This window comes from Leptonychotes weddellii, chromosome 1, assembly GCF_054177405.1.
Source record: "Leptonychotes weddellii isolate Sample4059 chromosome 1, ASM5417740v2, whole genome shotgun sequence".
Lineage (NCBI taxonomy): Eukaryota > Metazoa > Chordata > Mammalia > Carnivora > Phocidae > Leptonychotes > Leptonychotes weddellii.
The window spans coordinates 5979295-5994792 of NC_138369.1; the positions used below are offsets into that span (position 1 = coordinate 5979295).

Below are 15498 nucleotides of genomic sequence, written 5' to 3' on the forward strand. Positions count from 1 at the left end.
TCGAGTCCCGCATCGGGCTCCCTGCTCAGCAGGGAGTCTGGTTCTCCCTCTGACCCTCCTCCCACTCATGCTCTCTGTCTCTCATTCTCTCGTGTGCAAATAAATAAAATCTTAAAAAAAAAAAAAAAGAATAAGTGAAAACAGCAAGTTATCGCTTCCCGGGCACTGACGCTGAGTTCTGGGGACAAAAGCCATTGCCCACACCAGTTGCCAGGCTCATGAGAAACCCATCCACATGCACGTGGTCAACCCACATGAAAAGAGTCACTGTGGACACATACCCACAGGATGTGATTATGGCACACACATGTCCCTGTGCCCAGCTCGGTCAATGCCAAGTACGTGGTTCTGAAACATACAGCCCCATGGACACTACAGATGAATTCTTGTAGGGCCAGGGGTCACGAGGCAAGTGACATGAGTCACTCAAGTGCAGAATGAGTTCTGGTGTTTATTTAAAGTTTTGATATTTTGTATCACCAATTTTTTTTTGCATTAATTTTGATTTTGTTAAAATATTATTTATCTTGGTTTCTGACTTTTTTGGGGGAGCATCCCTTCAATTTTGCATCTGAGGCTAATGCCTCAGTTGCCCCATCCTGGCCCAAGGCATTGACACTTTCTGCCTGCACACCTTCAGCAGAGCCATGCGGACACATGCAATCTCTGCACAAACCTCATCTTACCACTAGGTGTCACCCCAGCTCTTTCATCTTGAGGCCGGGTTTACCCACCACCCCCCCCTTCCCTAGGAAGAAAATGTCCAATTCACTTATCTGAGTATCCTCAAGACTTCCTTTTACTTCCCTCCACCTGGGACATTTACATTTTCTAAAGGAGCCCAGGAGAACAGGATGTTAACCCCAAATAGTGGTGCCCTATAATGGAATTGAGGCACAGATGAGGAAGATGGGTTTTCCTGATGCCTCCGATCCAAGAGCGGAGGTTGACTTGAAATGGGTAGGGGATGGCCCGAGGGGACAGCTGTTCCTTCACCCCTCCTTTGGTACAAGAGTCCTGCTGTTTGAGAAAGAAAGAGACTCTGTGGGAGGAGGAGGGAGATTCATCCATTCATTAAAGTTTTCATTTTAACAGATGCTTGTTGAGCTCCTACTGGGTGCCTGGCTCTGTTGCAGGCACCAGAGATACAACAAAGTCCACTGGACCCTGATGAGCTGCCACTCTAGGGGGAGACAGACAACAAATGAATAAACAAATCGTGGAGAAGGAGTGACAGGCTATGAAGAAAAATAACAAGAGTAAGAGCTCAGAGAGTGGCCACAGGGAGGTCATTTTAGATGGTTGGTCAGGGTGGGTCTCTTGGAGGAGGTGGCATTGAAGTAGAAGGAAGGAACAGTGTCCCAGGCAGAGGGAATGGCAAGTGCAAAGGCCCTGGGGTATGCAGTACAAATTGAACTACTCCTCCCCTCCCATCCTGTGGGGACCCCAGGGAAGAGACGACTTCAAATCCAGAGAGTGGCCGGTCCAGATCTACAGCTAGATCTTAGGGAGGACTTCCCAGTAGTCAGAAAGTGGGCATCTTTCCCACCGGGAAAGCTATCTGGTAGTCTCCAAGGCATTCACAGGCCAGACCCAGAAGATCTGACACAGACCCTGGATGGATGAACACATGGATGACTCCTCTGACAGGTGCTACTCCCTGTTCTCAGAGTCAAATCCAAACTCCTGTCTATAGCCCACACATTCTCACTTGGTCTGGCCCCTCCTGTCTTCCCTGGCCTCATCTCCCAGCAACCTCCCCTCCCCTCACTCCTCTCCAGACACACCAGTCTCCTTGTCACTCCTCAAACATACCAAGATGTTCTCACCTCAGGGCCTTTGCACTTGCTATTCCCTCTGCCTTGAATGCTCTTCCCCTGGATCCTCAGAAGGCATCTTCTCTGACCTCCTTCAGGGGTCACCTCAAATACCACCTCCTTAGAGACATCTCTGACCACAACCATTAAAATGGCCGCCCACACCACCACTATCCCTCTTTAATCCCGTTTTTTATTCTTCACGCCACTTGCATTGTATTATATATTCATTTTGTTGTTGACACTGTATTACATATTTATTCAGTTCTTGCCTGTCTCTCGCGCCAGAAGATCAGCTCTAGGAGGGCAGGGATTTGATAACTTGATTCATGGCTGTCTCCCCAGTGCTTAATTGCATCTGTTGATCGAATGGACAAATGAAGGATTTCTAGCAAGGACCCCTGGTGGAGCCCAGGACCCATCACAGGGACTGAGAAGAGGGCTCTAGGGAAGAGATGGGGGGTAGACAGGGAAAAGAGCATTCACTCTTCAGAGCCTTTCCTTCTCTGGGGCGCCAGGCTGGGTGGACGGCTAGCGGCTGAGACCAGTTTATGACGCTGTAGTGCCCACGGTGGCCGCCTGGGGGCACTGCAGCTAGTTGCAGGACCCCACCAGCCCCAACAGATTACCCCAGTTTAGCCCCGCCCCATCCACCCTTAGCCCCGCCTTCCCAACCCAGTTTAGTCCCGCCCCCAAGCAGTCCAGCTTGGCCCCGCCCCCAAGCAACTCCCTCCGCGTCCAGGGGGTCCGTAAACTCACCCCCCAACAGCACCTTTCACTGCACTCTCCTGCACCACTAGCCAATCTTGGCAACAGGTCAAGAAATCTAGACTTTCCCAGAGGCTAGCAGGGGGGGAGGAGAATCCGGAGGTGGTGATTCCCAAGGGTCCTTCTTGGAAACCAAATTCACCTTCACTCCTGGTTCATTTTTTGCCAGCGTTCTCTCAACCTTCTGCCTCTTTTGGTCTCTCTTTACTTCTCTCTGGCTGACATCTCAATTGAGCATCTACTGTGCGCGGCCTGATGCCAGGCACCGATCACACTTCCCATCCCAGCCAGGATGTGGGTCCTGAGATGGGAAACCAAGAAATGAGGGATGGGACCCCATGACCTCTCCCTATGGCCTCGGAGATCCTATTGAGAATCTGACCTCCAGCCCTCCCATCGCCCCCTGGGGTGGGCATAAGGGTCTGATTCCTTTCTTCTCTTAACCAGGAAAGAGAAGGTGCCAGGACTGTTTTTCCTCTGAGCTTCTACCTAAAAAACTCTTCGAGTGTCTACACAGACACTGTCCACACCCATGGAGTGGATGATTTAACAAGAAGGTAAATGTGTGGGCTCAGGCACTGGACTGCCTTTGTTCAATCCTAGCTCTGCCACTCCTGAGCTGTCTCAGCTTGACAAGTGACTTAACTTTTCTGTGCCTCCCTTTCTTCGTCTGCAAAATGAAGGTAACAATAACGCCCACTAGTAGGTGCCAGGGGGGTTAAATGCTTCTTTCATGTTGGGTGCTCGAAACAGTGCCCAGCACATAATAAGCACTTAGTAAATGTTAGCTGTATTATAATTATTATTTTAGATTCCAGCTTCCCTCTAAGCTCCTACAGATCTGAGAACTTGAGGGGCCTCCCACCTCCAAGATGGAGGAGGAAAGAGGTTTCCCAACAGCTGAAGAAAACTGGGACACTCCACCCCCATTTTTCAAGGCCCCCCAAGCCTGCCCAAGAGATGGGGGTACTATGAGGAGGACGACTTTCTTCTGTGAAAGCATGAATGGGGTGCACAAGGCACCAAACCACACATACACACACACACAGATGCATGGATGTACACGTTTGCACACACAGCTTCTGCTCTTCACCCTCCCTTTTAGGGTGATTTACTCAAAGGCACAGAATAGCACACGGTCACCCCAAATTCTCACACAGCCACACACCTGGTCACACACATTTTGTACAACACCCAGGCAGATGAACAGAATCGTGGGGACACACAGAGATCTTTATACACGGACCTTTACACACGGCTTCAGTTGCCCAAATACCTCCAGGATTAACACAATCCTCACTCGCTGTCACACCACTGGTCACACAGACACACAACTCCAGGGGGCAGTCTCACAAGCCTCGCAGTCACATCAACCCTCCAGCCACAGCCTCCCACTGTCACACACAGACTCTCTCCCTCACGTACAAACACCCTCTCCCATCACACCCCAACTCATGCACAGCCAGACACACAAACTCTCAGTCACACCCGGCCGTGACACACACACATTTACCCAGCACCCCTCTCCAGCACCTCACACACGTCCCCATCAGTCACTCACACGTGAGTCCCGCCCCCTTCCCCACACTGGGGGTGCAGGTGAGGAGCGGGGGGGGCTGCAAAATTTGGGCACCTCCTGCCATAATGGGGGGAATGAAGGGTCAGCAACACCCCAAGGCCCCCTGAAGTTGCCCCCGCAACCCCACTCAGCTTCAGTGAGATGGCGGGTGTGGGCTCCGGGTCACCGAGAGGTTGAGAACCCCGAAGCTGGGGTCAGACTGTCCCCCAAACCATCTCAGCTCGGGGCTGGATGTGAAGCCCCCTTTTCCTTTCCCCAGCCAGGGTGGACATCCCAGCCCCTCCCCCGCTGCGACCCCCGCCCCTCTCGGCTCCGGGGGTCTTATGGAGCCCCAAATGGCGTTTCTGTCGGGACCCTCTAAGACCCTCTCCCCTCCTGGAGCCCCTTGCGCCTGCACCTGCCCGCCGGGCCCCTACCTGTCCGGCGAGGCCTGAACACAGCAGCAGCAGCGGCAGCGGCGGCGGGACCGTGAGCGGCCACATGACGCGCCCCCGGCCCGGCGTCCCGTCCCCCCGCCCGCCCTAGCGGCGCCTGGACGCGGGGACCGCCACCTTGCGCGACCCCGCCCGCCCGGCTGGGGCGACCCTCGCCGCCGCCTCCCCCGCCTCGCCGGCGGCTGGGATTCCGCCCCAGCCCCGCCCCCGTCGCGCGCTCCCAGTCTTTGTTGCGGGCTCCGCCCCCCGCCCCGCCCCGCCCCCAGCTCGTCTGCGGGCGCAGAGCCGGCTTGGGTCTGGGGGCGGGGAAGGGGGAGGTGCTGGCACTGGGGAGGCGAGCTGGGGACGAGGCCCGGCAGTCCCCTAGGCCCTATGGGGGTGGGGGCGGGTCACGGAGATGGGGGAGGGGTTCCGTCACGTGTTGGTGAATTTCACCCTCCCAGGACCTTTCTCACGTTGAAAATGGGGTTGGGATGGGGGTCAAGGGGCAGGGGGGAGTAGGAGGAACACCTGGTAACGAAGAAGAGAAATTGAGAGGCCCCCTCCTAAAAGAACTCAAGAATCAACAGAGAAACTGAGGCAGAGCTTATGAAATGGGACGTTGAGGGAAGGGGGTCACTGCCGGGACAAGGGGGTGGGACAGAGATGGAACAAGGAGCGAGAGACCAGTGACCGAGGCGGACGGCCAGCTGGGTGGGCCTGGCCCCCAAAGGGGATACCTTGTCTTCTCTCGCCCTCTCCCACCCCACTCTCCAGGCCCCTCTTCCTCAAAGTCCGCCCTCCCCCGCCACACCCGAGACAGTTTCTCACTCCCGTTTCAACGACCCAAGACGGGAGACCAGATCCCGAGAGGATCAAAATATTTAACAAGGCCTCCAACGAGAATCCATCTGCATATGAAGGGCGTCCTTGTTCTGCCTCCAGCCTCTCTCTGCTTCCCCCTCCTCTCCGCAGTGGCCTTCCCTGCCCATAAGCCCTCAGTGGCTTTTTGAGGTCAGGGTTACAGAGGAATCAGCCAAAACATATCGGGAGGGGGGTGGGGGGAGGGCTGGCATTTTCCTGACCCTACTGTATGCCAGGCAGATAACAGGGTATGGAGGGTTTTGTCCAAGCAAGAAAAGAGCTTGTTGTCCAATAGAACTGGGTTTGACCCTGGTTCTGTCACTTCTTGGCCATGCAACTTGAGGCAAAGAGCTTTCCCTCTCTCAGGAGACCTGTTTCCTCATGGAGGTCCTTGGGGAGACAGCTGTGACTCTTGAGCAAATAGAGCACCCAACCAGCACTCAGTCCAGTGAGGCGTGGAGAGCATTACCAGTGAGGCGTGGAGCTGAGAAGACTTGCCATGGGATGTGGGACACAGAACAGAATCTGAACTAGGGAAGGCATCTCATCCATCCCTCTACCTCCTCTCCCCAAATGGAGGATGTTCCTTTGCTGACTCCTCTGACCCAGCCTGCAGTAGGTGTAGAGTAAGAAGGGTTGTTATGTTGGTTGGTATGAACCAGAAGCTTTTGACCAAGTGTGGGCTGTGGTCAACACTGAGAGCAGGGGGTCCCTGCCACCTCTCATCATGTCAGTTTATCACAGCGTGGTTCCCTTATTAAGCTGTTTCAGGACCATGAACAATACCCTCTGCACTCTGAGATGGTCATTGTCATGGTCAAGCATGGCCTGTGTTATGTGGTTGACATTGGTCAATGTGCCCTTAGGTCCATTTCCCATCCTTCTCCAGCTCTGCTCTGTTTCAGGGGTGGGGCCCCTGAAAACTACATTTCCCAGGCTCCCTTGCATCTGGCTAGACTCAGCCAATGGGAGGCCTGAGGAGAGGTTGGGGTGGGGAGAAGCCAGAGTGTTTCTCCCTCTCTCTCTACCTTGGGCATCTCTGGCAGGGACAGTTGTGTCTCCTCTGTGGTCTCAGCCCCCCTGGGATGGGAGTCCCCACTGTGGTTCAGCTCCTGCCAGGTGGTAGGAGGCTCTGGACTCTGGTAACTTCTTCCTTCAGCTACATCAGCTCTTGGGAAGATGGTGGTTGGCTACTCACTCTAGAGTCAATTCACCTCCCATTTATTCTTAAAGTTTAACTAACATCTCTGGGGCCAAATCCCCATATGAAACTTTGCTATGGAACCACCCTGTGTGAGCTATGTTTTCCTGACTGGACCCTGGCCAATACATTCTACGCTGTGGTCATGACCACAGCCGTGGTCAGTAGCAATCTGTGTCCCAGTGATGCTGTGGTCAGTGTCCTATGGACCTGGGATCTGTGCTGCCATCAGGATCCTGGTTCTACTGGGGTCAGCAGAGTGGTCCGTCATCCCCGGGTCATTCCTGGTTGTATTGCGGTCAGTGTGATGGTCAGTTTCCTGGCTGTAATGTGCTCAGAGTCACAATCACTGTCCTGTCATGCTGTAGTCATTATTCTGACCTTGTTTTGGACAGTGACCTGGCCATGCTATGGCCAAAATTATGGTCAGGTCACACACCGTGATCGGGGTCATACTCAGTGTCCTGGTTGTGCTGTTGTCAGCTTCAAGCTCAGCACCATCATCAGCGCTGTGATGAGCACAGGTCTCCCTTGCTCTGTGGTTAGTGTAGTGGTCAGAATCGTGGACCATCGCTGAAGAGAGATCAGCTTCTCAAGGACCTCGTGCGGTGAAACTGATGGACCAGGTGACTCAGGGGCTGGCACTGGGCAAAGTCTGCTCTCCACAATATCTGGAAGCAGGGCAGAGGAACATTGGGTCCCTGCCAACTCTCACCAGCTCACCATTGGCTTCTCCTAATTGGTGCTTGGGCAGCCCTTGGCTTTACTGTCCTGTGACCCTTTCCTGTGTCTAGCCAGAGGAAAACACATCCAGGCCTTTGTTTTCCCATACTCTGCACAGGGCCCGACACAGAGATGACCAAAAGGAATCTAATGAGTGAATGAATCTATGCCGTGCGTGTCTACACATGCCTTTGCTCTTGCAGATCCCTCTATGTATTATTCAGAGGTCCTTTGGTAGCAAGTGGCAGAAAAGAAACTAGAACTGTCTTAACAAAAAAAAAAGAATATCAGTTCACATAACTGAAAGAAAAATCCAGGGGTAACTGACTTCACTCATGGCTGGATCCAGGGGTCCTGTTACATCATCAGGATTCTGTCTTTCTCCATTTCTTGTCTCCAAAGCATTATGCTGGGTTATTTGTTTTGCATCTTTCCTTTCTCGTTAAATCCACATAGACAAATGAGGGTCAGTCCTGCCAGGGACCCTGGCGAGAGAGCATAGAACCTGCTCCTCACAGCTGTCTCGCCTGAGGGGAGAGAGGTGGGTGTTTGTTCTCCAGGTCCTGCATGTCGCTGGGGGAGGGCTGTTCCCAGGGGTGCCCGCTCTTCAACATTCCTGGCCTGGCCAGTGTGTGAACTGAGACAGCCCTGGGGCAGGAAGAAGTGTGCACAGGAATGTGTCAGGACCAAGGGGATGTGGCCAAGGCACTGACCTCATCTGCCTTTGTCCCATTTTTCAGATGGAGAAATTGAGGTTCGGAGAGCTTAAGACACTGGCTGAAGGCCACAGAGAGGATGCACAGCAGAGCTAAGACCATAATTTGGCTCATGTCTGAATCCAGACATGAGGCTTTTTACGCTGTGGTTGCAGGGGAATACCCGGGCCAGATCCCACGGTGTCCACATGGCATTGAGAAGACTCAGCCCCACCCAGGTGAGCTGAGCCTCCCAAGCCCATGCATCTCCACAGGGATCATTCCAGTTCGCTCCAGGTCCTCGGCTCCCAACCCCGCACTTCCAAGTGCTCACACAAAATGGAGCTCAGTCCTCCTTCCATGTCCCAGAAGAGGTTCCCGAGCTCAGCACTAAACCCTGGGGGCTCCCCGCAGACTGTCTCCATTGTTCAGCCCCATTCTTTCCTTCTCTGGGCCATTTCTTGTTTGTTTGTTTTTTTGTTTTGTTTTGTTTTGTTTTTTATGTATTTATTTGAGAGAGAGAGAGAGCAAAAGCAGGGGGAATGGCAGGTTGAGGGAGAGGGAGAAGCAGGCTCCCCACTAAGCAAGGAGCCCGATGCGGGGCTCGATCCCAGGATCCTGGGATCATGACCTGAGCCGAAGGCAGATGCCTAAACCAACTGAGCCACCCAGGCGCCCCCTCTGGGCCATTTGTCACTGTGGAACTGCAGCCACCCCTGGGACTCCTTCCCTTCTGGGCTTCACACACACACCATGGACACACAGTCACCCAGGGACACCATACCAGGATACATGGTCCAGGCATAACATCACACCGGGACAGAATGATGTTATTCAGAACCAGCACACAAAAGCACATGCAACACACAGCCCGATACACACATCCAAGGCCCGAGGGCACACAGAAACACATACCCACGGTCAGATGGTGGAAGAACCTCAGAGGCGAACGGGTCATAATTACCCAAGACCTGGCAGTCATGAATACAGTGGGCCCAACACACACAGACCCCCCCCCGACACAAAAAAATGCACAAAACCCACAATCCGGGCACACGGCTCACACACGCAGATCCCCAGTGTGGACACATAGTTCACGTATCAGCACAGCATAAAGACAAACACAACGCAAACATGGCGTTCCGTGTGGCCATCTGTAAAACAGCACATAGTTCATACGGGAACACATACACCAGCCTACAGGACAGTCACACACGAGAGGCAGGCAGTTCCAAGCACATGAAAGAAAAACACAGTTTGTACAAGAAACACCCAGAGACCTGTGAATCAGACCCGGTCACACACACAGATGCACGGTACGAGGTACTTAGTTCTCACACACACAGAGACCCACAGGGACCCACAGACACCCTCTGACACGCAAAGCCCAGGCCAGGGCAGCGTGGGAATGAGGTTGTGGGAAGGGGGAGGTGGACAGAATGACTAAGGAGGCCTCTCTGGAGGAAGTGGGGGGGAGAAGGAGGGCGGGTGGGCCTGCATCCAGCACATGTGGTTCCCATTATTGGCCTGGGAATTGAGGGATGAGTTGGCGGGACAAGGCGACCCAGCATCGCCTCCCAGCCCTGCCAAGCCAGGAAGGAGCGAGGCCCTAATCAAGGTTACAGGCCCAGAACTTGGTTCAGAATCACAGCAGCTCCTACCAAGAAGGGTCGACCCTCAGCCAGACCTGGCGAGGGCTCACTTCCACCCCTGCAGCAGTCTGGGGAAGGGTTTCATAGGAGAGGAAAGTGAGGGGCTCAGAGAGGTTAAGCCACTTGCCTGAGGTCACACAGCTAGGAAGTGATGGAGCTAGGATTGGAGTTCAGGTCTCTGGGCAGCGTTGGCTCAAGCCCCAAAGTAGACGCAGGTGTCCTCCATTCATCCACAGTAGAGACAACGCACTCGCTTCAGGCCCAGGCTGCCCTGAATTTGTGGCTATGAGCAAGAAAGCCTCTGCCCTCAAGTAATTGAGAGTTTGGGGCATGCACAGATGGGCAGAGTTCTCTGAGCTCTGAGTGTGTTTGGAGGGCCCTGATCTAGCCTGGGGGTAGGATAAGTCAGAGCCAAAAGCTGCGTAAGAGCTGGCAAGGGCTCAGCGGGCAGAGAGAAGAGCAGATGCAAAGGCCCTGAGGCTGCAGAGTGCAGGAGGTTAGCTCTCCTGTTTAAGGATGGTGACAAGTGAGGCCAGAGCTGCCAGACAGAAAGACTTGGGGCCCGATAGGGAGTTCTTGAAGCTTGGAAGGGTGGTGAGCAGGAAGGGGTATGGTGTAGTTTGGCCAACTAGCATGAAGATTGTACCCAGGACAGCTGAAGATGTGCCTTCCCCATAACCCTGACTTTCCATTCGTCTGTATTCATGCACCCCAGAGACATTTATCCATGTGCGCAAAGACACATGCCAGGATGTGTGAATGGAACAAAATGGAAAGCACCTAAAAGTTCATGAGTACAACAGATAGCTATGCTGAGGTAAGCATTTAAAAAGACAAGACTAGAAATACTTGTGTCTGCACAGAGAAGTTGCAAACGCCTCTGGCTGAGCTAGCAAGCAAGTTGCAAAAGAACATGTTCAATATTGTACCAGTTAGAGATAGTTTAAGAACTTGCCAAAGTATGTGCATCATCCATGGATACAGCTCCCCTGGATTCAGTAAACATGGAGAAATACTCTGAGGACAGAAGTTCCCACATTCAAGGGAAGAGAGAAATCGGGAATCATGTTTAATGGGTATGGAGTCTCAGTTCGGGAAAATGACACAGTCCTGGAGATGGACGGTGGTCATGGTTGCCCAACAATGCGAATGTACTCAGTGCCCCAAACTAGACACTTAAAAACGGCTAAATGGTAAATTTTATGTGAGGTATATTTTATCGCAATTAAAAAAATTTTTTTTTAGTTTACACTCATTTGCCCATAGTGGGGAAAGGAAAGGCAAACTATGGCAGAAATGTATACAGGGGCATCAAATGTGTGTATGATGCTTTATTTTTAGGCGGGGTGGTGGGCATGTGTTTATTATAGAGTTCTTGCTATATGTTTTTTTTTGTTTTTTCTTTCTTTTTTTTTGAGAGAGAGAGCATGTGCGTGCGTGCATGCACACACACACACACACACACACACACACACACACACACCCGAGTGGGTGGGGGGCAGAGGGAGAGGGATCGAAAAAAATCTTAAGCGGGCTCCACGCCCAGTGTGGAGCTCAAGGCAGGGCTCCATCTCATGACCCTGAGATCATGACCTGAGCTGAAATCAAGAGTCAGACACTTAACCAACTGAGCCACCCAGGTGCCCCTGCACTATATGTATTTTTTATAATAACACTCACACAACCTGATGCTTAGGTGCTATTATTCACCCCACCATCACAGCTGTGGAGACTGTGGCTCACAACAGTGAAGGTCACACTCACCCCAGCGGAGGAGCTGAAACTGGACCAGATGGCTTGGCACTAGCCAGGATACCACACCGCCTCCATACACCTTCCATATTTCATTCATCGGCTTTGTAACACTAGAAATGTATCCAAGAAGAGGTGGTGTCTTGGAGGGGGCGTGGGAAGGGACACGAGGAACTTTCTGGGGTGCTGGAAACAGTCTACATCTTGTTTAGGGTATGTAGACATTTGTCAAAACTCGTCAAATGGAACACTTAAGATCCATGCAAACAAATGTTTAAAAAGAAATTTACCGATCCAACAATCCCACTTCTGAGTATAAGTCCAAAGGAATTGAAAGCAGGGTCTACAAGAGATATTTGCACACTCGTGTTCATAGCAGCATTATTCACACTAGCCAAGACTTGGAAGAAACCCAAGTGTCTATTGATGGGTGAATGGATAAACAAGATGTGGTGTACATGCTAGGTAGGAATAGCATTCAGCCTGAAAAGGAAGGGAAACTCTGACACATACTACAAAGTGGAAGACCCTTGAGGACATTATGCTCAGTGAAATAAGCCAATCACAAAAGACAAATACTGTATAATTCTACTTATATGAGGTCCCTAGAATAGTTGAATTCACAGAGACAGAAAATAGATGGTGGGTGCCAGGGGCTGGGGGAGGGGAAATGAGGAATTGTTTACTGAGGACAGAGATACAGGTTTGCAAGATAAAAAAGTTCTAGAGAGGGGCGCCTGGGTGGCTCAGTCAGTTAAGCATGGGACTCTTGATTTCTGCTCAGGTCATGAGCTCAAGGTTGTGGGATAGAGCCTCACTCAGTGGGGAATCTGCTTGGGATTCTCTCTCTCCTTCTCTCTCTGCCCCTCCCCCTGCGCTCTCTCTCTCTCTCTCTCTCTAAATGAATAAATAAATCTTTTTTTAAAAAAGTTCTAGGGCGTCTGGGTGGCTCAGTTGGTTAAACGACTGCCTTCAGCTCAGGTCATGATCCTGGAGTCCCGGGATCGAGTTCCGCATCGGGCTCCCTGCTCAGCGGGGAGTCTGCTTCTCCCTCTGACCCTTTTCCCTCTCGTGCTCTCTGTCTCTCATTCTCTCTCTCTCAAATAAATAGATAAAATCTTAAAAAAAAAAAAAGTTCTAGAGGGGCACCTGGGTGGCTCAGTTGGTTAAGTGTCTGCCTTCAGCTCAGGTCATGATCCTAGAGTCCTAGGATTGAGCCCCACATCAGGCTAACTGCTCAGCAGGGAATCTGCTTCTCCCTCTTCCCCTTCCCCACTCATTCTCTCTCTCTCTCTCAAATAAAAAAATAAATAAATAAAATCTTTAAAAAATGTTCTAGAGATCTGTTGTACAGCAATGTGAATTTACTTAACACTAATGAAGTGTACACTTAAAAATGATTAAGATTATAAGTTTTGTTATATGGGGCGCCTGGGTGGCTCAGTCATTAGGCGTCTGCCTTCGGCTCGGTTCATGATCTCCGGGTCCTGGGATGGAGCCCTGCATCGGGCTCCCTGCTCAGTGGGGGTCTGCTTCTCCCTCTCCCACTCCCCCTGCTTGTGTTCCCTCTCTGGCTGTCTCTCTGTCAAATAAATAAGTAAAATCTTTTTTTAAAAAAAGAAAAAAAATAACTTTTATTATGTTTTTTACCACAAAAATAATAAGATAAAATAAAATAAAATTTATTTTTTAATTATTTATTTATTTATTTGACAGAGACACAGCGAGAGAGGGAACACAAGCAGGGGGAGTGGGAGAGGGAGAAGCAGGCTTCCCACACCGAGCAGGGAGCCCGATGTGGGGCTCGATCCCAGGACCCCGGGATCATGACCTGAGCCGAAGGCAGACACTTAACGACTGAGCCACCCAGGTGCCCCTAATTTAATTTTAAATTTAATTTAATTTAATTTAAAAAAAAAAGGAGATCTACCAAGAGAGGGGAAAGCCTGTATAAAGACAAGACCAGCATCAAGGAAGGGGCAGGACAGCCTCTCAAGATCAATCTGGTCCTCTGTCTGCTCAGCTTCCCCCGTCTCCCCAGTATCCCCATTGCCACTTAGGGTAGAGGCCCACCCTCTCAAAAGGAAACTCTGGTGTCCGGGACACTCTAGACACAGGGCACACATGTGCTCTCGTGTGGACAGGCCCTTGTAAGCTTGCATGGCCTGTGCCTCTTTGTGAGCCTAGACCTTGTCGTCTGTGTCTCTGGGCCTGGCTGTGTGAGAAGTCACATGACACCTTCCCCCTTTCTGAATGAGCCTCTGCTCCAAGGATGCCTCCTCCATGCAGCCTTCCCTGACCACCCCGTCTCAAAGAACACCTCTTCTTGTCCTCCTCTCTGCCTTCTTTCTCGTCATAACACCATTTGACACATCATATATGTATTTGCTTACCGCCTGTCAGCCCCACTTGAGTGTTAACTCCACGAGGGCAGAGATCCTTGTTTGTTTCCCTGCTGGATCCCCAGACCCTATTAATAGTGCCTGGCACAAGTAGGTGCTTAATAAATATTTGTTGATTGACTGAATGGATGAATGTGTGGTGTGGGGAAGGGGATCTCGGAAACATCTACGGCACTAGCTTAGCTGAGCCTGTGAGTGTAGTTTTTGTTGGTGGCATGTCTGTCCGTGTGGGGCTGTGTGTCCCTCTGTCTGCCTAGCATGTAGCAGACCCCAGGATGCAGCAGTTCTGGGTGTGCCAACGGGGGTCTCAGGTGTGGCTGCGCAATGAGTGTGGTTTATGGACATGGCTCTGTGTGTATGTGCGAGGGCGACTTTGGTGTGTGTCCGGGCACAACTGTGTGTGTGGCCTGCTGTGCGTGTCAGCATGTCTGGGTCTGGCTGAAGGTGAACGGGCGTGTTTAACGTGGGTCTGCCTCTCTGAGTCTGCCTGTGGGTTTGGGATGTGACAAGATGAGGGTCTGATTCTCTGGGCCGTTGGTCGGTGTATGTCGCTGAGCGTGAATATCTCCAATGGTGTTGTGCGTATGCGTAAAATTCACCTCGCCACCCACCTCCTCCTACAGCCATGAGTGAAGCCAGAGGTGGCTTCCACACCGGCTGCCGTGCCCCAGCCCCAGTTCAGAACACAGAGGGTGTAACTGCTCAGGGAGCGCAAGCGGTGTGATTAATTATGGCCGCTGAATATGCAAATCAGCTGGGGGTTTTCCCAGCAGCCACCTGGGTGCTGGCGATGATGCTGGGTAAATTCACAGAGCTGAGCGTGAGGCCCAGAATTCCCTCCTTACCCCTTTGTCAATTACCTTAATTTTTTTTTTAAGATTTTATTTATTTATTTATTTGAGAGAGAGAGAATGAGAGAGAGAGAACACCTGAGAGGGGATAGGGTCAGAGGACGAAACAGACTCCCTGCCGAGCAGGAAGCCCGATGCGGGACTCGATCCAGGGACTCCAGGATCATGACCTGAGCCGAAGGCAGTTGCTCAACCAACTGAGCCACCCAGGCGCCCTCAATTACCTTAATTTAGTAGGGCCGAGATTCTAATACTTCAACCAGTTTTTAGCTAATTAAAGAGTACTCATTACACTATTAATTATTCCTCCCCTCCAAAATACCTGCACCAGGGTGGGCCTGGAATTGCAAAAGCAGAGGCCAGTGGACCTGCACTACCAGATGTAATTATTTATTTTTATTTATTTATTTACACACACACACTCAAGGCGGTGGCGGGAGAGGGGCAGAGGGAGGAGAGAGAGAATCCCAAACAGGCTCTACACCCAGTGCAGAGCCCAATGTGGGACTCAATCTCCTGAACCTGAGATCATGACCTGAGCCGAAATCAAGATTCAGACGCTTCACTGTCCAGCCACCCAGGCGCCCAGATGTATTTTTTTAAAAACGATGGGAAAATTCCCCTAAAGGAGAAGATGGCTTTTTGTTTAGCAAAGTCTCTAGTTCTAGACTCTGGGCAAGTTTACTCCACCTTTCTGTTACTGTTCCCTTACCTGCAAAATGGGGATAATAACGGAACCTTCCTCAAAGGTTGTAATAAAGAATACATTAATTCATTCAGG

At 51.5% G+C, this 15498-nt stretch overlaps 1 protein-coding gene and 1 long non-coding RNA gene across 2 annotated transcripts in view; both read right to left on the reverse strand.

The window, feature by feature from the left end:
- The window catches only part of OLFM2 (olfactomedin 2), a 58416-nt gene extending 53669 nt beyond the window's left edge, over nt 1-4747 (reverse strand). The window contains exon 1 of the mRNA XM_031035891.2: nt 4581-4747. Within this exon, the coding sequence (XP_030891751.1) occupies nt 4581-4646 (66 nt within the window). The 5' untranslated portion in view covers nt 4647-4747. The remainder of the gene's footprint in view (nt 1-4580) is intronic.
- An 8393-nt stretch (nt 4748-13140) lies between these two features.
- LOC145716994 (uncharacterized) lies at nt 13141-15492 on the reverse strand. The gene is made up of 2 exons (XR_014139955.1): nt 14942-15492; nt 13141-14726 (listed from the first exon to the last, which is right to left on the reverse strand). It is a non-coding gene; the product is annotated as an uncharacterized LOC145716994 (long non-coding RNA).
- Between the last annotated feature and the right edge of the window lie 6 nt (nt 15493-15498).